This window comes from Coregonus clupeaformis, chromosome 33 (genome assembly GCF_020615455.1).
Source record: "Coregonus clupeaformis isolate EN_2021a chromosome 33, ASM2061545v1, whole genome shotgun sequence".
Lineage (NCBI taxonomy): Eukaryota > Metazoa > Chordata > Actinopteri > Salmoniformes > Salmonidae > Coregonus > Coregonus clupeaformis.
In genome coordinates this window covers 38,116,929-38,139,679 of record NC_059224.1, presented here as the reverse complement: position 1 = coordinate 38,139,679, position 22,751 = coordinate 38,116,929, and the positions used below count along the sequence as shown (strand labels likewise).

Sequence of the window (22,751 nt, the reverse complement as noted above, 5' to 3'; positions counted from 1 at the left end):
CATAAGCAAACAATCAAACGTGTCAGAGACTGGTGAGTTGTCACATAGAAAGTAGGACCTCCTCCCGGGATCCTTTGATGAAAGGATATATATTGATGGGATCCACAATCAGATCGCAGCTGGGTTTGAATCAAGTATTTTCTGGTGGTCAAACAATTAATAAAAATGTAAATTGGATAAATTATATTTAATATAACCAGCAAAAGATTTATTAACCACACTCGTGATGCAATAAAGGGATTAGCTGAGCAGACAGCGGCAACTAGCTTAATGACATGGCAGAATAGAATAGCTTTAGATATGCTTTTGGCTGAGCGGGACGGGGTTTGTGTTCTGTTTGGATATATGTGTTGTACTTTCATCTCCAACAATATAGCACCGGACGGGCCCCGTGACCAAAGCGCTTGAGTGACCATCACCACGCTGGAGAACGAACTGGTTGAGAACTCTGGTATTGATAGCTCCATAAACGGTTGGTTTGATAACATATTTGGTAAATGGAAAACTATTGTTGTGACTATTCTGGGTGAAGTTATGGCCTCTATGGGTATACTTGTTCTTTGTGGATGTTGCCTTATTTCCTGGCTGAGTGACTGGTTTGGTGAGTACTCTACTATGGTGGTTACTGGATTTCTGACCCTAGTAATTGTGTTTTTGCTGTTAATGTGTTGTGCTTCTTGCATCGTCCCCTGTCTCAGGAGGTCAGTGGTAGGAGTGGTGCAGGCGTCGGGTATGATGCTGTTGTTACCGGCCCAGGATGATGCAGGTGACTCTGCTACTGACTCTGAGACCAAGCTGGATGATCCATGTTTTGCCTAGTAAAATACATTCACGCATTTATTTTCAGTTCTTGCTCATTTATTACCTTATGTTTTTACTAACCACTGTGATTGTTTATTCTTCCTGATGTGAAGGTAAAGGATTCCTGGGTGGCTGGTAGCCAACTCAGTACATGTTAGGTGTAGGGGAGGAATAGAGGGTTAAAATTATTATTTTTATTTTTTATTAACATTAAATGTTGTGATTTAATTTCCATATCCTGTTATTCTTAAGGGTGATTATACTCTGTTTAGAGTGACACCATAAAATTGTTGGGTTTTATTTTTTGGATCTGTATGTGATGAATAGCTTGGAAGGAATGCATTAATGAGGAGCACTGTACTGATATGGATTGTTTCACATAACAGGCTGATAAGAACACTCTCTCTTTGTTGTCTGTGAAACTGTCCTTGAACATGGGTACATGGAGTACAGTTTTGGGGGCTCGTCCTTTTGGGTGCTGACTGTTGCACTATTAATAAAAACGTCGATAGAATTAACTACATACATTAATGTCCAGAAATTAGAAAACTGGACTCAACAAGGTTTTGAGGCTGTTCATGGACAACTAGCTGCAACTTCATTAATGGCTTTTCAGAATAGAATTGCTGTTGATATGTTACTTGCTGAAAGAGGGGGTGTGTGTGCTATGTTCGGGGAACAATGTTGTACTTTTATTCCTAATAATACTGCTGCAGATGGAAGCTTGACAATTGCTCTAGAAGGTTTGAGGACTCTTAATGGTAAAATGAAGAGCCACTCAGGGGGTGGATACTTCAATGTGGGACTCTTGGATGAATGCGTTTGGTAAATATAAAACGCTTGTTTCTTCTATACTTGTATCCATCTCTGTTTTTGCTGCAATTCTAGTGCTTTGTGGATGCTGTTGCATTCCATGCATACGGACGCTGACAACCAGGATTATAACCACCGCTATTGATCCAAATCCTGCAGATAACGGTCAGATGTTTCCTTTGCTTGCTATTGACGATGCTGACCAAGGATATCTGGATGATGAATAGCATTTAAGCTTTTTGTCACGTCTCTTGTGAGACGTGAAGAGGGGGAATATAAAACTTTATCTTCTGATAAAGTTTTCCCTATTTTGCCAATTACACTGTTAGCTTGTGTCACGTCTCAAGTTTTCCTTCTTTACTGTTACTTGGTCACGTCTCTGGGGAGACGTGAAGAGGGGGATTTGTCGTAGTAAATATTAAAATGTTATAGCTTGGTCTGACTAAAATCTTGTGCATGACCCATTTTAATGTTAGGAGCTTGTTTTCAGTCAATGCTGTTCCTATGCAAGAACAATGGACAGAGCCAATATCTTCTCAAGGACAACTCCCACGCCACAGGCCACAATCTGGTTGCTCCCCACGAGACTTTCCTTTGAGAACATACACACATTCACACACACATCTCCATGCATACGCACACTCATCCTCATGCCTCACGAGTTACGCACACACACACACTGCACTTCTTTCTACTGGTCGGGTGCCTAGGGCAGAGGACTCTGCCGTGCACAAAATGGGGCTTCTACTCTGGACAGAGCAGACCCGCCTCCTACGCCTCCGGAACCAATCAAGGGACTAGAAGAAGGACCCCTTCCTTTGTGTTGCATTGTATAAAGTAATGCTGAAAACTCTGTTTTTGATCCCTTTTCAACTGTCTCCATAAGAGGCAACTGAAATGGGTCCATGCATGTAGCTTGAGCAGATACCAGCTATCTCTGTGTTTAATAAACTGCCTTTTGCTTAAACATATTCCTCTCCGTCTAGCGTCGTTGGTTCTGTACTTCCTCTCCTGTATGGTTTCACCAACAAGTCTCTCCTTTTTTAAATGACAGAAACCGACAGTCTGGTCCGGTGAAATCGCTGAAAGCTTTCCCCCTGCACAGGAGCACTGTGGAGAGAAATGTTTCAAAGATCAGTTGTTGTGGAGATGTAACCCCTACCAAAGATTCCGGCCCATGACCCAGCCACTGACCTGGGCGTCCACGCTACGTGCCCCATGCACAATCGGGGCGTGAATAGAATAGACATCTCTAAAGTTATCTACTTCTCTTTTTACAGAGCCAGAGTATCAAAAAGGAAAGCATCAAGGGTAAATAGAATATTGTTTTTAACTTGATAAGGTAGATGCAAAAAGAAAAGAACTTGCAAGCAGAGGGGTTAATGAGGGGTTAACTGTGCTGATCCATTCCATATTCAGGGTCAATATCTCCCCAAGTATTGCCTTTATTGTTTAAAATTATCTATACCCCCCCCCATAAATAATATTCAGATTTTCCCCAGTACTGTTTGAGGCCTACTTAACTACATGATTCTAGGGATGTGAGGCACTGAGCCTACCAAAGATTTTGTACCTGAACCTCATTTATGTTCTTTTACCATTTTGTTTAATTTCACTTTGTTGTCACTATTAATAGATTGTATAGATGTGTCACAGTCCCCTTTAAGACTAAATCCATTTTACAATGGCTGTACTTGAACTCAACATGATTCTGAGTTGCATAGAAAAGTAGCAGATGCTACATCCTTTTGACTATCTGGAGATAGGCCAATACAATCATTGCTTGTTTACTGTTATTTGGTGATTTACAGAAACAAAAGTGTTTGGGGTTTCTTGTGCTGTGTGACACATTCCTCACCATATTTACATTTCACTGCATTTCTTCTCCCCCCTCTGTGTTTGGTGTTTTTGTATCAGTTAGTTTATTGTCTTTGACTGTTGCACTGACTAAAGTTTATGCTGTCATCCTCATCTCCTATCTCATTACATATGGGTGACGGCTCAAAGGATTGGTCAACTCAACCTTGTTCCTCAATCTGATTAACAAAACTGAATGTTACCTCTGTTCTTGTCCCACATATTCCTAAAATGTTTGATACTACGTTTGGTGACAATGGGTTTTCCAATTGGCCATTGCAAAGTTTTGGCAACTTCCTCCCAAAATTCGAAATCACACTTTTCATTATGCTGCATAATGGAATGTATTGCCATTGAAATAGCATGATAATTCCCCTCATTTTTTTGAGTCTTAACTTTCTGATCCTCCACAACATCCCTGCCACCCCATACAATTTATGTTTCAGATTTGGTGGTTCAACAGCCTTATTTTCATTCATCTGTTTTGTCAAATTATTCTGATCTATGCATTTATCAGTAAGGTCGACTCCACAGTTAACTCTTATCACCATAGACAACAGCGTCACTATCAGTACAGTCAACTCCTACTATAGCACTAGGTCCACCCTTTACCAGTCCTTCCACCAACACCAGACCTCTGCGACCAACTCCCTTCCCTAATTTATTCTATTCTATTTTATTCCATTATATTGTTGTTAAATCATTATTATATATATATATATATATATATATGTTATTATAGTATAGCCTATAATTTCGTCCACAAACAGGTAGGCCTACCTTTTATTTCTTAAATAGGAAGAAATAGGCTCGAACACAAAGCCCACTTGTTATAAAGTCAAATTAAAATGAAGACCCTATTGAGTAATCCCAACCCCACTTCATTCCGGCACCTAGAATAGTTCTCTATAAGCCAATATGTAATTTATAGGCCTATAGTGCAGGGCTAGGCAACCCTGGTCCAGGAGTGCCGCAGACACTTCATATTTTGGATTGAACCAACCTGGAACAGCAGGTGTGTTGAATTTAGGCAATCACTGAACTGATCAATTAGCTCAGTTGGTCAGGTGTGGTGCCTAGTTGGAACAAAATCCTGCAGAACCTGCTGCACTCCAGGAACAGAGTTGCCTACCCCTGCTATAGAGCCCCACAGTGGAGGTGTCATAATACCCATAAAACCTAGCGGTCAAACGGAAATGGTTCCAATCGTTTTTCCACCATTCATTTTTCCTATAGGGAATTTTAGAAACACTTAAAATAAGGGCTGTGTTTCGTGTAGGCTTACCCTGGTATGACGTTTTGATAACCATTTAAATCGCTCTTGGACAAGGTGACTTTTATCAATATATTCGGCTCTATTTACTCTCAGATTCGAAAAATGCTAATTAGCATCAAAGTAGACATCATGCAAGACTACAAATCCCTGCAAGCCAAAGTCAGGGCTATCCAGAGCGTACAGTGGAGAAAAAAAGTATTTAGTCAGCCACCAATTGTGCAAGTTCTCCCACTTAAAAAGATGAGAGGCCTGTAATTTTCATCATAGGTACACGTCAACTATGACAGACAAAATGAGGAAGAAAAATCCAGAAAATCACATTGTAGGATTTTTAATGAATTTATTTGCAAATTATGGTGGAAAATAAGTATTTGGTCAATAACAAAAGTTTCTCAATACTTTGTTATATACCCTTTGTTGGCAATGACACAGGTAAAACGTTTTCTGTAAGTCTTCACAAGGTTTTCACACACTGTTGCTGGTATTTTGGCCCATTCCTCCATGCAGATCTCCTCTAGAGCAGTGATGTTTTGGGGCTGTCGCTGGGCAACACGGGACTTTCAACTCCCTCCAAAGATTTTCTATGGGGTTGAGATCTGGAGACTGGCTAGGCCACTCCAGGACCTTGAAATGCTTCTTACGAAGCCACTCCTTCGGTGCCCGGGCGGTGTGTTTGGGATCATTGTCATGCTGAAAGACCCAGCCACGTTTCATCTTCAATGCCCTTGCTGATGGAAGGAGGTTTTCACTCAAAATCTCACGATACATGGCCCCATTCATTCTTTCCTTTACACGGATCAGTCGTCCTGGTCCCTTTGCAGAAAAACAGCCCCAAAGCATGATGTTTCCACCCCCATGCTTCACAGTAGGTATGGTGTTCTTTGGATAGAACTCAGCATTCTTTGTCCTCCAAACACGACGAGTTGAGTTTTTACCAAAAAGTTCTATTTTGGTTTCATCTGACCATATGACATTCTCCCAATCCTCTTCTGGATCATCCAAATGCACTCTAGCAAACTTCAGACGGGCCTGGACATATACTGGCTTAAGCAGGGGGACACGTCTGGCACTGCAGGATTTGAGTCCCTGGCGGCGTAGTGTGTTACTGATGGTAGGCTTTGTTACTTTGGTCCCAGCTCTCTGCAGGTCATTCACTAGGTCCCCCCGTGTGGTTCTGGGATTTTTGCTCACCGTTCTTGTGATCATTTTGACCACACGGGGTGAGATCTTGCGTGGAGCCCCAGATCAAGGGAGATTATCAGTGGTCTTGTATGTCTTCCATTTCCTAATAATTGCTCCCACAGTTGATTTCTTCAATCCAAGCTGCTTACCTATTGCAGATTCAGTCTTCCCAGCCTGGTGCAGGTCTACAATTTTGTTTCTGGTGTCCTTTGACAGCTCTTTGGTCTTGGCCATAGTGGAGTTTGGAGTGTGACTGTTTGAGGTTGTGGACAGGTGTCTTTTATACTGATAACAAGTTCAAACAGGTGCCATTAATACAGGTAACGAGTGGAGGACAGAGGAGCCTCTTAAAGAAGAAGTTACAGGTCTGTGAGAGCCAGAAATCTTGCTTGTTTGTAGGTGACCAAATACTTATTTTCCACCATAATTTGCAAATAAATTCATAAAAAATCCTACAATGTGATTTTCTGGATTTAGTTTTCTACTTTTGTCTGTCATAGTTGACGTGTACCTATGATGAAAATTACAGGCCTCTCTCATCTTTTTAAGTTGGAGAACTTGCACAATTGGTGGCTGACTAAATACTTTTTTTCCCCACTGTATCATATGCAGCAGCTGGTAAAAGGGTTGAGGGTTTGAATGGTGCACTTGAAGTCCACTAACTGTAAGTCGCTCTGGATAAGAGCGTCTGCTAAATGACAAAAATGTAAATGTAAAATGGAAAGGCCTTCACTGCAGGCTGCAGGGGTTGCCTTTCACCAGCAGGATCCTGATATTTCAAAGGTTAAGAAGGTGGACTTTGTGGCCTTTATAGCTATGGTGATAAATGGCACTGCCAAGGTGGAGAGAAGGTCCAGGAAGATAGAAATCATTGTGGAAGCGGCGGAGAGGTTCCTGGGGCTGAAAGATTTCTCGACGAAGGAGTTACATGGAATATTGTCACAAGCCGTACCACCGTCTCAGACCCTAGAGCCTGAGAAGGGAGATATGGAGAATTGAAAGAAGGAAGAAATAGGAGTTTTGTTTTGTCAATGTACTATTTTTATTTGGGTGGATTGAGTTAGTTTCCCTATCACGTATGGATTTTATTTTTTACCTTGTTTTGGCTTCAACCCATCCAGTTGGTGGCGGCAATACACCTTTTTGGGTTGTAGTCCACCATAACGCCCACAGAAGAAGAAGAAGAAGAAGAAGAATACAGTGTATTGCACTTTTAACCAAATACCACTTAAGTAGGAACAAATATGAATCATTGTTAATGTTTAGACAATTATTTTTATCATGAATAAATACAGTTTAATGATACTTTTCTACTATTACGTGGTCGACCTTTATTTTGAAAAACTCAGAAATTCCATGACCCGGAATTATTTTATTTTGTGTCGCTGACGAGGCGTTGGTAGCATGCATGGGGTTTGGAGCAAATTCACACTTTTTGCTAAACTACCTACATTATATTTTGCTAAAAATATAACATATATATATATATATATATATATATTGTGGCTTTCACATGATTGTTTACGAAAATAGGTCGAACTTCAAATGGTGAGTCATGGATGATCTGGAGTCGGAACTCAGGGTACCTGGAGAAGAACTGGGCGAAAATGAGTCTTCAGATGATGATGAATCAATCAACAGAAAACGAATCAAGAAGCCAAACCTACCCCTGGCGCCTCCTATATTTAAAGGTAATTGATAAAATACAGTGTGTAGAGGAATATGTGAACCCTCGAGTAAGCTAAACCAGCTAGTTCAAGGTCCTGCCTACCGATTGGTGCTACATACACTATGTATACACAAAAGTATGTGGACACCCCTTCAAATTATTGGATTCGGCTATTTCAGCCACACCCGTTGCTTACAGGTGTATAAAATCGAGTACACAGCCATGCAATCTCCATACACAAACATTGGCAGTAGAATGGCCTTACTGAAGAGCTCAGTGATATTCAACATGGCATGGTCATAGGATGCCACCCTTTCCAACAAGTCAGTTCGTCAAGTTTCTGCCCTGCTAGGGCTGCCTCAATTAACTTAAAGTGCTGTTGTTGTGAAGTGGAAACGTCTAGGAGCAACAACGGCTCAGCCGCGAAGTGGGGTAGGCCACACAAGCTCACAGAGGACCGCCGAGTGCTGAAGCACATAGCTTGTAAAAAATCATCAATCCTAGGTCGCAACACTCACTACCGAGTTCCAAACTGCCTCTAAAAGCAATGTCAGCACAATAACTGTTAGTCGGGCCGAGCAGCCGCACACAAGCCTAAGATCCCCATGCGCAATGCCAAGCGTCGACTGGAGTGGTGTAAAGATCGCCGCCATTGGACTCTGGAGCAGTGGAAACGCGTTGTCACATGTCACCATCTGGCAGTCTGACGGAAGAATCTGGGTTTGGTGGATGCAAGGAGAACGCTGCCTGCCCGAATGCATTGCACCAACTGTAAAGTTAGGTGGTGGAGGAATAATAGTCTGGGGCTGTTTTTCATGGTTTGGGCTAGGACCCTTAGTTCCAGTGAAGGGAAATCTTAACGCTACAGCTTACATTGACATTCTAGACAATTCTGTGCTTCCAACTTTGTGGCAACAGTTTGGGGAAGGCCCTTTCCTGTTTCAGCATGATAATGCCCCCGTGCACAAAGCGAGGTCCATACAGAAATGTGGAAGAACTTGACTGGCTAGCTCAGAGCCCTGACCTCAACCCCATCAAACACCTTTGGGATGAATTTGAATGCCGACTGCCAGCCTGGACTAATCGTCCAACATCAGTGCCCAACCTCACTTAAGCTCTTGTGGCTGAATGGAAGCAAGTCCCCGCAGCAATTTTCCAACATCTAGTGGAAAGCCTTTCCAGAAGAGTGGAGGCTGTTATAGCAGCAAAGGGTGTACAACTCCATATTAATGCCCATGATTTTGGAATTAGATGTTTGACGAGCAGGTGTCCACATACTTTTGGTCACGTAGTGTATGTCAGTGTCTGATTATCGTTTTCATCTTTACATAAGATGCTCTCTTTAGTCTTATTAATCAGTAGCTATGTCTGTTTCATTACAGAGACACCCCGTGAGACTGGCTTTCACAAGACCACAAGGAACTGCCTCCAACACATCAGGGAGGTCTTGCTGCACCATAGATGGCAGGATGCCGCAGAGTACATGGCCAGTTACTCACAGACACTGGAGGATACCACTGCAAACATGCCACAACTCTACGCTGAGGTAGGTCTATCTTTGGACTGACTGAACACTCACAAAGTGTAGCTAAGAAATACTGTATAGATGCTAAGTTTGATTTCTTCAAACTTTGTCTTTCAGATAATTTGGAGGATAGGCACAGAGATACTACACCACCATCCCGAATCGAAGCTGGAAGACTACAACAGCTTCTATGAGCGAGTGAAACACTCAGGAGTAAAGCATTACCTGAAGGTATGTTCCTTAATTGACCTCTTGATCTCTACACTATCAGCCCTACTAAAGGACCCTAAGTCGATAGGTTAAAAAAAAGTCATATAGGACAGTCAACACATCTGTACTTTTTCTTATGAGCCATTATGACATCTTCAAAAACAAACAAATGGATGGAATGTCTTTACAATCGAAATGTATATCAACGTGCTTTGAGGAAGTGTTTTGTCCTGAAGGTCTGTCTGGAGCACTCGTTCCACCTCCTGGTCAACGGGCAGTTTGAGGATGCCAAGCGTCAGCTGTCCATCGCTGAGAGCTGGAGGTACGGCAAGCAGTCAGCCGGTCAGTCCCAGAGGATTAAGCTGATCCAGGCCTACAGTGGCTTCCTGGATTACTTCATCTGGAGTGACAAGAAAGCCACTGTATCCAGCACAGGTAAGAGGACACCTGGCAACCACCAAGCGACCATTATTCATTGGTTTCAATGACATTGGGATAGTAGAAATCCTTATGTTGTTACATCCCCATCTACTGGCCAGGTAATGTAACTGCGCCTTTAGGGACATCATTCCAAAGCATTTCAAAAAGCATGGTCAAATAAAAGGTAACCATAACCTGTGCTTGTGCTTTGGCTTAAAATGGACGTTTGACATTTTTAGATGAGTATGATGCAGCAGTTAACCAAGAAATGCATAGCTACTTCCGACAATCCTCTGTGAACCTGAAGGAGATCATGAAGCTTCCTGGCGTCTGGGATCCTTTTGTTCTGAGTTACATTGATGTAAGTACTGGTTCGTGTTTAGTACGCATGAAACAGGAGAACATTTTCCAAACCGAATTACTTGAATTTGTCCAATAAAAAACACTTGTTTTCATTTTTCAGTTTCAAAATGGTTTGCTACAATTTGCCCTACTAAACATGGCCCCTGGCATCCCCTTTTTCCATAATTGTATTACTTTTCCATCATTTAACTACTTTCCCTTATCAGACAACCTATGATGATTTAATGTTTTGACTTGCGTGTGCCAATGGCAGATGCTGGAATTCTACAACGATCACGAGGGAGCTGTGACGGTTCTGAATGACTATGCCTATGACAACAGTTTCCCCCCCAACCCCAATGCCCATGTCTACCTATACCGGTACATGAAGAAACACAACCAACCATTGAAGAAACTTCTCAAAGTGCTGAAGGTAGGACTGAGGCCAATGTTGGTGTTCTTAACAGGGACGTCTAGCTGAAATGCTGGGCACTGGCTTCTGTTTGTTTAAACCTTAATTTTTATTAAATGAAAGAATCTTCCAAGTTTTTTTTTCTGTGGTGTTTCCTTTCCTTTTACAATATAGAGTATTCTAGGCGAGGCAGATGTTTGTTAATGTCATTGTTAAAGTGCAGTAAAAAACTAGATTTTCCTGTGTTTTACAGTGAGGGGAAAAAAGTATTTGATCCCCTGCTGATTTTGTACGTTTGCCCACTGACGAAGAAATGATCAGTCTATAATTTTAATGGTAGGTTTATTTGAACAGTGAGAGACAGAATAACAACAAAAACTTCCAGAAAAACGCATGTAAAAAATGTTATAAATTGATTAGCATTTTAATGAGGGAAATAAGTATTTGACCCCTCTCAATCAGAAAGATTTCTGGCTCCCAGGTGTCTTTTATACAGGTAACGAGCTGAGATTAGGAGCACACTCTTAAAGGGAGTGCTCCAAATCTCAGCTTGTTACCTCTATAAAAGACACCTGTCCACAGAAGCAATCAATCAATCAGATTCCAAACTCTCCACCATGGCCAAGACCAAAGAGCTCTCCAAGGATGTCAGGGACAAGATTGTAGACCTACACAAGGCTGGAATGGGCTACAAGACCATCGCCAAGCAGCTTTGTGAGAAGGTGACAACAGTTGGTGTGATTATTCGCAAATGGAAGAAACACAAAATAACTGTCAATCTCCCTCGGCCTGAGGCTCCATGCAAGATCTCACCTCGTGGAGTTGCAATGATCATGAGAACGGTGAGGAATCAGCCCAGAACTACACGGGAGGATCTTGTCAATGATCTCAAGGCAGCTGGGACCATAGTCACCAAGAAAACAATTGGTAACACACTACGCCGTGAAGGACTGAAATCCTGCCCCGCCCGCGAGGTCCCCATGCTCAAGAAAGCACATATACAGGCCCGTCTGAAGTTTGCCAATGAACATCTGAATGATTCAGAGGAGAACTGGGTGAAATTGTTGTGGTCAGATGAGACCAAAATCGAGCTCTTTGGCATCAACTCAACTCGCCGTGTTTGGAGGAGGAGGAAGGCTGCCTATGACCCCAAGAACACCATCCCCACCGTCAAACATGGAGGTGGAAACATTATGCTTTGGGAGTGTTTTTCTGCTAAGAGAACAGGACAACTTCAGCGCAACAAAGGGACGATGGACGGGGCCATGTACCGTCAAATCTTGGGTGAGACCCTCCTTCCCTCAGCCAGGGCATTGAAAATGGGTCGTGGATGGGTATTCCAGAATGACAATGACACAAAACACACGGCCAAGGCAACAAAGGAGTGGCTCAAGAAGAAGCACATGAAGGTCCTGGAGTGGCCTAGCTAGTCTCCAGACCTTAATCCCATAGAAAATATGTGGAGGGAGCTGAAGGTTCGAGTTGCCAAACGTCAGCCTTGAAACCTTAATGACTTGGAGAAGATCTGCAAAGAGGAGTGGGAGAAAATCCCTCCTGAGATGTGTGCAAACCTGGTGGCCAACTACAAGAAACGTCTGACCTCTGTGATTGCCAACAAGGGTTTTGCCACCAAGTACTAAGTCATGTTTTGCAGAGGGGTCAAATACTTATTTCCCTCATTTAAAATGCAAATCAATTTATAACATTTTTGACATGCGTTTTTCTGGATTTTTTTTTTGTTATTCTGTCTCTCACTGTTCAAATAAACCTACCATTAAAATGATAGACTGATCATGTCTTTGTCAGTGGGCAAACGTACAAAATCACCAGGGGATCAAATACTTTTTTCCTTCACTGTATATATATTTCTACAGGTTTGAATAATACTGTGAAAATGATGATAACGCCCTTTTAGTGGATGAGTTGTTTGACGAGACCGCCTGAAATGTCTGCCTGTTTTGGTGGGGTGGAGTTTTGGACTTCCTGGTGGTAAATTAGTTAATAGACCAATAAGAGAGTTCCAAACGTCTCTGCTAATAACAGCTCGTTTTCGGTTTTCCCCTCCCCGCTCAGACCACTCCCAGACAGTCCTAGCAAAATTCTTGCTTGAGAAATGGCTCTTTGCTAAGAAGCAATTTCTATTTCTGTTTCTTTTGACCATTTTATTTTAAAACAATCACAGTAAGGTACTTAATTGTGACCAAGAAATCTCTAGGCTACAGTTAGTCCTGCGCTCTGCCTCTCAATAGAGACAGTACTGTTTAATTAGTCCATGTTTTCCATTACATTTGCCTTAGATCCTGCATACATTGGTCCCAAGTCATGAGATGATGCCGGAATACTGTTCTCTTCTGCTACAATCGGGTATGTGAATATAAGATCCTGCATACATTGGTCCCAAGTCATGAGTTGATGCCGGAATACTGTTCTCTTCTGCTACAATCATAACATTATATTGGCTTCTAGTGCCTTAAAGGCACACTAGGGTGTAAAATGAGGAAAACAAGCCATTTTAAAGTCTATCTTGATGTTTTGGTCAGTTTTCAATGTTGTCGGGTGTGTTTCTGTCCTCTGTGGCTTTTACACATTAAGATGAATGTGTTTGGTGGATGTGCTCTTCACATTGACGTTGGTCCTTTTGAAGGTGTTCATAGTAAAGGGTGAGTATTTTTTTTTCAGAGAAAGAGGGTGATCTTCAGAAGGCTCTAGGTGTGGTTCTGGATCTCCTGGACTACTCCAGTTGGAGGAGCAGCTTGGATGTCTGGAACCATTTGAGGAACATCATCAAGAGACTGAGGATGAAGTAAGGATGGCTGCATGAATCCACACTACTCTCTCTCTCAAAAGGATGACTTTGAAAATGCATTCCCTTCGAATAAATGTAATGTCGGCATACATTGCTTATCTCTTCTCATGGCTAATTGTCAAGCCCTTATATCATGCTTAATTTGTGCCAATTCCACTGGTTTATTTTTTCCTTTAGAAAACAATGGCGGAAGAGTTTTGCAGAGGAGATGGCGAACAGAAAGGACTGGTGGCTAGCAATACACTTCTCAACATTCCAGGCCAGGAAAGATTTGGCAGAGAATAGAGAGCTACTGGAAGTGAAGAGCTTTGTGGTTGAAGCCTTTTGTCCTCGCTGTAAGTGAAGCTACAAAGTAACACCTTTATTTTCTTTCTTTCAGTTGTGTGAGATTAAGAGATGTCCCCACTTATTGTCAGTATTTGCAGCCTTGGCACTATGTGGCAAAAAATACAATTAGTTTAAGAATACGTTTACTTCCTTGAACCACAGTGCTTGGCTGTCCTTAGCTCTAGTTTTTCCTGGTTCTGATAGTGGAAAAGTGGCAGTATGACATCTTATGTAGGCTAACCCATTGTCTCTTTTGCCAGATACTTCCATGTACCACCGTGTTGGTAAGGAAGCCCGAAAAGGAGTAACTTCTGAGGCTCAGAAGGCTAAGAGGGCAAAGAAAAGGATAAGGAATCCTAGACAGCTAAGAAATATAAGAAGGCTCAGAAGAGAAAGTGGACAACAAAGCCAAGACTGACCTTAAGAAAGCTCCAAGAATGCCACCGGCACAGTGGCGAGAACAAACATTTTGAAAATGTGTGAAGTGCTTCCACCATTGCCAGATCATGGCAGACATGTCCTCCTCATACAGTCATCAGGTCAGACTCTCTCCCCTTCCATGACAGTTGCTCCAACTACATTATTTTTCTTATCTAGAATGTTCTTGGTTATCTGCAGACAGTAGTTGCAGCCAGATGACCATTCCCCCCCTTCAAGAAGAGGCAGGCCTCTCATTGCATTGCAATGCTTTACATGTCAAGTTCTGTGATTGTCCACCAGGGAGCACTCACGCTATGCCTATGTTTTGAGTTGCTCTGTGTGCTGCTGCTGCTCCATCTTATAAGAAGCAGAAATTGAAAGCTGTGTTCACTGTGGTAGTTGGTAGGGAAAAGGGAGTCTGGGCGTGCTACAGTATTATGTCTAGGTAATAAGCTCTGAGGCAGGTGTGGCCTCAACTGAACTTCCGCTGATACATGGAGAACCCAGCTGCATTTAGGCGGCGGCGACATGTTGGAATTGCTAAAGCATTTGGGGACGCCAAAGAGCAGCATCATGACAACAGACGCAAAGGACAGTGCAGTGATACGGAGAAAAAAAAACTACATTTTTATAAACTGCTGTGGCGATTCTTCAGTCACGTTCACGTGACACGACAGACACCCTCAGTTTGGTGGTTCAATAAAACCTTTGCTCTGCGGTCCTCTGTCTCTGTGTGATGACATCACATGAGTGATATCCCTGGTTGGAAGCAGCCTTGGGTCCCTGAGGTAAAATGGAGGGAGGGAGAACACACAGCCTTGGCTCCTTCCACACCTATCCATCACACACACACACACACACACTTACACACACACACAGGCGGAACGCAAATCTGATTACTGTACACCCCTCCAGCCGCTCGATGCAGGATAACAGAGCTCAATTTCACAGGCCGAGGGTTCGCAGGCTGCCAGGGAACAGTGGGCCCAGCTTTATCATGATTAAGGACGACATCACACACTCATGTTTGTTATCAGAACCTGCGATTAAGCCTTGTGTTCCTGAACAACTAACTGTGGCCAGTACTATTCAATGTCAGGAGGTTACATGATCAAGTACTCTGTACTGTAAAGTGAATGACTTTGTTGTTTGAATTTGCGCTCTTGTACCTGATTCATTTTTGTAATCTCTGTGCCTGTGGTATGGTAAATGTGGCTGCTATATTTTGTACACGTTGTTACTGAATAAACACTGTGGATTGGGTGGGTGCATAGCTCTAAATGAATAAAGTTGTTTGTGATGAATGAATCTGTGAAGCCTAAGTATTTTTGTCTCACCCATGGCACTTTAGTTTGATAATGTTAATTTATTTTCAATGTAATGCATGAGTGATTCAATATTTAAACTCTGGGTAAAGCAATATTTATGTGTCCTGAATGAATATACCGTAATTCACCCCTAGGGAATACACATTCATTCATTTCATTGAGCTCACATGGCTAGAGGACTTTGTGTGTGATATGCAAGTGTTACCTATTTTTCTAATCTTGTATCTCAAAGGATGTCCATGGGCATAGTCTTAAAAAGTAGTGACATGAGTAAAATATATATAGGCTCTCCTTGTCTTTTCCTTTGAGGTGTTATGTTCAGGCATTCATCAGGCTTGTCATTTTCCTTTGTGTCCATTTCCCTCCTTATTTTCTCTCCTTTTTTTCTAACAGTGTCCTAGCATTGATCTGGCTGCGAACGCTGTCATCAATCAACCATAAGAGACTTTGCACAGGACAGGGGTGCACGGACAGGGGTTAGCTCAGAGAGAGGAGAGAGCGTCTTGGCTGAGAGGTGCTGCATTACAAGTGGACTAGATCTCCTTCATCCTCCACTTGAAATTCTAACTCATTCTTTTGCTCCATGTTTCCTAGAAATGCTCTCAGGGACCCCCAAAGCCCCCACCACACATCACTCCTATATCTTGTATTTTATTTAGGTTACTTGAATAATGTACTGTTATCCAATGGGGAATTCATTTTTATGTCACCTTGTTCTTCTCTTCTGTGGGAGTTGAGTATGCTGCCCAACACAGGCTCTAGAGTCTACTCAGTCATTCTCATGGGCTCTTGCACTACGCCTTTGTCTAACATCTCAGGGGCTTGCCCCACGTTGGGCCTCATGCCAATTTAATAAGCGTAAGTGCTTGTAATGATTCTGTTGTAGCAGCTCGCCTTAATGTTGGCCATGCATGCAGTCAGTGGGTGCTTCCCAAATGGCACTCTATTCCCAATGTAGTGCACTACTTTTGGGAGTGCACTATAGGGAATAGGGTGCCATTTGGGATGCAGTCAGTCGACCAGGGGATGTGGCTCTATGCTTCTATCTGCTCTGCAGTCATTACATAACTGGAGCCCAGAGCGCTAGGCAAGGCTAGTTAGCCAAACCACAGAGCAGCTGCTCAGGGGAGAGAAGGCAGAGAGGGGGGGAGTGCATCAGAGGAGGAACACATCGTCTGAGAATTCAACCTCACAGGGAGCAATTAGGGAAGGGGCGATAGAACGGACAGACCACCGCCACGAAGGATCCTCTCTGTTGTGACGATTGTTGATGGTTGCCATGGACATTGGACACCAATCATTTTCGAAAGGGCACTGATGGCCAAATTGTATATATTTGCATTCTTTTTGTAGATGAATGTTCTGTGTATCTTGTTTTTATCCTAAAAAGTTACATCAGTTTGAATGGGAATGAGGCCTCTGGTGATGGCTCCTTATGGAGGGGTCAGGCAGCAACAGTGAAGTCAGACAATTGTGTTGCACATTGCATGCCTCTCTATAGGTCACACTGCCATGGCGTGGGATGGTTGATTGATATTGATGAAAGCCAGGAGAATTGTGCCACATGTATCAATAACTATACTGACCTCAGGCCTAGAGTGATAGACAGTAGTGCTACCTTTAGAGAAATCAATGATTAAATAAAACAAATCAATATATTGATAATCAGATTGCCTGTAAATGGTTGTCACACAATTACGATGTCACACAAGTGCTATTACTGTTGGTTAATGCACATAGTACTCTTTTTTGACGCCTACCGTATGAACCTATTTTTGACTAACTACAAAGTCTATGGGTAAACTCTTCTCTTGAACAAAGACCTGGGTTGTTTGGTTTCTGTTTTGTCCCTGGCTGTAGCCAGGCAATTAAGCTGTATCTACATGCATTCTCATGCCTGAAAACTGTCAGAGTGGCCCTTCTTAGAGGAGATGATAATTGCTTATGACTGATCGTGGAAAACCACACACAACAGCTCCTATGGACTGTCCTAACTTATTCCACCATCCCCTTGTTCTTCTCTCCCTATTCTATTCAGCCATTGCCTCATCAACCCATTGCCATAACAAACCTTTGCTCTGGTGACTGCTGCTGTGTGTGTGTGATACTTGTACAATACCCATTTTGTCAGACACTGTCCCAATCTCCCATGGCATGTTAGGAAATGAAGAAATTGAATGTCATCACAAATAATTTTGTGGAAATCCTCTACTATAGTATCACATTATAATATAACCTGGGTAGAATAGTTTAACCTATAATATAATATTATTATATAACTAGGGTCCAAAAACAGGTAAACTAGGAGTCATTCCTCTAGTCTAGCCCAATGGTCATAAGATATACACTAGCGGTCAAAAGTTTTAGAACACCTACTCATTCAAGGGTTTGTCTTTATTTTTGCTATTTTCCACATTATAGACTAATAGTGAAGACATCAGATAACACATATGGAATCATGTAGTAACCAAAAAAGTGTTAAATCAAAATATATTTTATATTTGAGATTCTTCAAATAGCCACCCTTTGCCTTATTTATTTATTATACATTTAGCAGATGCTCTTATCCAGAGCGACTTACAGGAGCAATTAGGGTTAAGTGCCTTGCTTAAGGGCACATCGACAGATTTTTCACCTAGTCGGCTCGGGGATTAGAACCAGCGACCTTTCGGTTACTGGCACAACACTCTTACCCACTAAGCTACCTGCCGCCCAAAGCTGCCTTGATGACAGCTTTGCACACGCTTGGCATTCTCTAAACCATCTTCACCTGGAATGCTTTTCCAACAGTCTTGAAGCACTTCCCACATATGCTGAGCACTTGTTGGCTGCTTTTCCTTCACTCTGCGGTCCAACTCATCCCAAACCATCTCAATTTGGTTGAGGTCGGGGGATTGTGGAGGCCAGGTCATCTGATGCAGCACTCCATCACTCTCCTTCTTGGTAAAATAGCCCTTACACAGCCTGGAGGTGTGTTGGGTCATTGTCCTGTTGAAAAACTAATGATAGTCCAACTAAGCCCAAACCAGATGGGATGACGTATCGGTGCGGAATGCTGTGGTAGCCATGCTGGTTAAGTGTGCCTTGAATTCTAAATAATTCACAGACAGTGTCACGAGCAAAGCACACCCACACCATAACACCTCCTCCTCCTCCATACTTTACAGTGGGAAACATACATGCAGAGATCATCCGTTCACCCACACCGCGTCTCACAAAGACACGGCGGTTGGAACCAAAAATCTCCAATTTGGACTCCAGACCAAAGGACACATTTCCACCGGTCTAATGTCCATTGCTCGTGTTTCTTTGCCCAAGCAAGTCTCTTCTTCTTATTGGTGTCTTTTAGTAGTGGTTTCTTTGCAGCAATTCGACCATGAAGGCCTGATTCACACAGTCTGATTCACACAGATGTGTCTGTTACTTGAACTATGTGAAGCATTTATTTGGGCTGCAATTTCTGAGTATGGTAACTCTAATGAACTTATCCTCTGCAGCAGAGGTAACTCTGGGTCTTCCATTCCTGTGGCGGGCCTCATGAGAGCCAGTTTCATCAGTTCTTGAAATGTTCCGTATTGACTGACATTCATGTCTTAAAGTAATGATGGACTGTTATTTCTCTTTGCTTATTTGAGCTGTTGTTGACATAATATGGACTTGGTATTTTACCAAATAGGGCTATCTTCTGTATACCCCCCCTACCTGGTCACAACACAACTGATTGGCTCAAACGCATCAAGAAGGAAAGAAATTCCACAAATTAACTTTTAAGAAGGCACACCTGTTAATTGAAATGCATTCCAGGTGACTACCTCATGAAGCTGGTTGAGAGAATGCCAAGAGTGTGCAAAGCTGTCATCAAGGCAAAGGGTGGCTATTTGAATCTCAAATATAAAATATATTTTGTATATATATATTTACTTTTCTGTTTACTACATGATTCCATATGTGTTATTTCATAGTTTTGATGTCTTCACTATTATTCTTCAATGTAGAAAATAGTAAAAAATAAATAAAAGCCCTTGAATGAGTAGGTGTTCTAAAACTTTTAACCGGTAGTGTATGTATGGAAGATATTACGCCACAGCACTGTTTTGGCTTCTGATTGGTCCCTGGAGGCCGTACTGGTTGTTGGTGTTCTATATCCATGTTAGTCCCTCCTGACCTTCTCCACAAGCTGTCCTCTGACCTTATCAACAGCCTATGTGGTCCGGAGAGAGAGAGAGAGAGCACTAACACCTGTTTGTGAGAGGAGAGATGAGGGTGAGTCACATTGAGGGGAATAGGACACTAAACCCACACTGTTTACATGCCTCTACTAATCGTAATATGGCATGCTATCTCTCAGAGTTATTGAGGAACAAGCATAGATGACTTACTTGACTTAAACCCTTTGGCTCCCTAGGGAGCATCAGTCATCTACAGGCCTTGTTAATACATTTTTCCATAACCTAACATATTTACAAAATTGTATCTGGGAATACACTGCAAAGCTGTGGGGACACATCTTATATGAACTCCCCCTAAAATCCCCAGTTCCAGTCCTTGTCTGTGCTTGATGATTTTCTGCTGCTCAAATGCCAAAATGAGAGGCCGGTACACATGACCAAATGCATTAAGGAAGTGGAGCAACCGGTCAACTGAGTGCAAAAGTCCCAGCCCCCCAGGGGATGAGTATGTGTGTGTTTGGATGTGACACAAACACAGTGGGGCTTTCATAAGGTCTGGCCTGGTTCATAAGAGTGAACACATCAATGAGCACATCAACCTTCTCTTTCAAACAACTGACTTCTGGTCTCTGGGTGTAACTGGTGCGCAATTCACTAAATTGGAACTCTATTCCCTCTTTATCTATCTATCTATCTTTCTCTCTCTCTCTCTCTCTCTCTCTCTCTCTCTCTCTCTCTCTCTCTCTCTCTCTCTCTCTCTCTCTCATTCACACACACACTCTCCATGACTATCTCTCTCCCTCTCTGTAGTCATGGTCTGCAATGTTCCTTTTGCACGACAACGAGATTGCTGACCCCTTGATGAGTAACTCAGTCATGAGTTTGAAGTCTCAGTCTGAAGTCTGAAATGTTCCATGTTTTCTGTCTGAGGTCATGTCTAGATACTGGCTCTGAGAAAACACAGGGCTAATACATTCATTCTAGCTCTGAGCTCAGTGTGAACGTGTCCTATACGTGTCTTTATACATGCTATAGCCATATGTTCCTTTCTTTGAACCTGTGGCCTATAAAGGGAACTCATTGGAACTCATTGAACTTTCCATCGGCTGTTGGATTTGACCTGCTTGGATTTCCATGCTCTCATGTAAGACATAGTCTGCGTCCCATAGGGCTCTGGTCAAATGTAGTGCACTATAAAGGGAATATGGTGCCATTTGGGACACAGTAATACTGTACATACAGTGAGGGAAAAAAGTATTTGATCCCCTGCTGATTTTGTACGTTTGCCCACTGACAAAGAAATTATTAGTCTATAATTTTAATGGTAGGTTTATTTGAACAGTGAGAGACAGAATAACAACAAAAAAATCCAGAAAAACGCATGTCAAAAATGTTATAAATTGATTAGCATTTTAATGAGGGAAATAAATATTTGACCCCTCTGCAAAACATGACTTAGTACTTGGTGGCAAAACCCTTTTTGGCAATCACAGAGGTCAGACGTTTCTTGTAGCCACCAGGTTTGCACACATCTCAGGAGGGATTTTGTCCCACTCCTCTTTGCAGATCTTCTCCAAGTCATTAAGGTTTCGAGGCTGACGTTTGGCAACTCGAACCTTCAGCTCCCTCCACAGATTTTCTATGGGATTAAGGTCTGGAGACTGGCTAGGCCACTCCAGGACCTTAATGTGCTACTTCTTGAGCCACTCCTTTGTTGCCTTGGCCGTGTGTTTTGGGTCATTGTCATGCTGGAATACCCATTCACAACCCATTTTCAATCCCCTGACGGTACATGGCCCCGTCCATCGTCCCTTTGAAACGGTGAAGTTGTCCTGTCCCCTTAGCAGAAAAACACCCCCAAAGCATAATGTTTCCACCTCCATGTTTGACGGTGGGGATGGTGTTCTTGGGGTCATAGGCAGCATTCCTCCTCCTCCAAACACAGCGAGTTGAGTTGATGCCAAAGAGCTCCATTTTGGTCTCATCTGACCACAACACTTTCACCCAGTTCTCCTCTGAATCATTCAGATGTTCATTGGCAAAAATCAGACGGGCATGTATATGTACTTTCTTGAGCAGGGGGACCTTGCGGCAAAGGGGGTGAATACATATGCACGCACCACTTTTCCGTTATTTATTTTTTTAGAATTTTTTGAAACAAGTTGTTTTGTTCATTTCACTTCACCAATTAATAATAAAAATCTATTTAAATTACAGGTTGTAATGCAACAAAATAGTAAAAACGCCAAGGGGGAAGAATACTTTTGCAAGGCACTGTATTAGCCCATACAAACGCATTGAATAACAGATTCACTACATGGAACAACAGATAATCCCAGAGATATATATATTTAAATGGCATATTATATAAGAAAGATCAGGAAACATTTGTAAAAAAATTTAAACATGTATTTAACCCATTGTTTTTGGCACTTAACAGTGTCCTCATACATTAACATTAATTTTTTCAACTGGTACCGGGGGACCTTCAGATGAGGCCTGTGGGGCCTGTGGGCATCCTAGAGCAAAACAACTGACATGTACAGTACCAGTCAAAAGTTTGGACACACCTACTCGTTCCAGGGTTTTTCTTTACTACATTGTAGAATAATAGTGAAGACATCAAAACTATGAAATAACACACATGGAATCATGTAGTAACCAAAAAAAGTGTTAAACAAATCAAAACATATTCTATATTTTAGATTCTTCAAAGTAGCCACCCTTTGCCTTGATAACAGCTTTGCACACCTCACTGCGGTGTAGGTCGGCCTGTTCCTTGTGCCGACGCACGGCCCGCTGGAGACGAGTGTGCGCAGCATTCCAGATCTCATCAGAGCGTCTCGGATGCCAAGGTGCCAGGGCCGGCTGATACCCCAACACGCACTGGAAAGGAGGTTAGTGGAGGAGTGGCAGAGGCCCAATGCAGAAAATCCGCCCACTCCCCCGGCCGGTCCTGACAGTAACACCTCAGGAACCTGCCTTCCTGATTGACCCTCTCCACCTGCCCATTAGCTTGAGGACGGTATCCGGAGGTGAGACTGACCGTGACCCCCAGGCATTCCATAAACGCTTTCCATACGTGTGAGGTGAACTGAGGACCACGGTCTGACACAGTGCCGGAAGACATGCATAAAAAGAAACGTTTTGGTGGTGTTCCCCTGGAAGGGGAGAAGGTGAGACCAGGGTCGTTG

General features: G+C 42.6%; 1 protein-coding gene across 1 annotated transcript; it reads left to right on the top strand.

Annotated features, from left to right (window-relative positions):
• The first annotated feature begins 7,290 nt into the window (after positions 1-7,290).
• LOC121549187 (TATA box-binding protein-associated factor RNA polymerase I subunit A-like) lies at positions 7,291-15,368 on the top strand. Its single transcript, XM_041861047.2, has 11 exons — positions 7,291-7,342; positions 7,463-7,620; positions 8,981-9,144; positions 9,241-9,354; positions 9,570-9,768; positions 9,993-10,114; positions 10,370-10,528; positions 12,805-12,871; positions 13,187-13,310; positions 13,491-13,648; positions 13,901-15,368. The coding sequence occupies exons 2-11, from the start codon at positions 7,485-7,487 to the stop codon at positions 14,056-14,058; spliced, it is 1,401 nt and encodes a 466-aa protein (XP_041716981.2). The 5' UTR covers positions 7,291-7,342; positions 7,463-7,484; the 3' UTR covers positions 14,059-15,368.
• Positions 15,369-22,751: the final 7,383 nt, after the last annotated feature.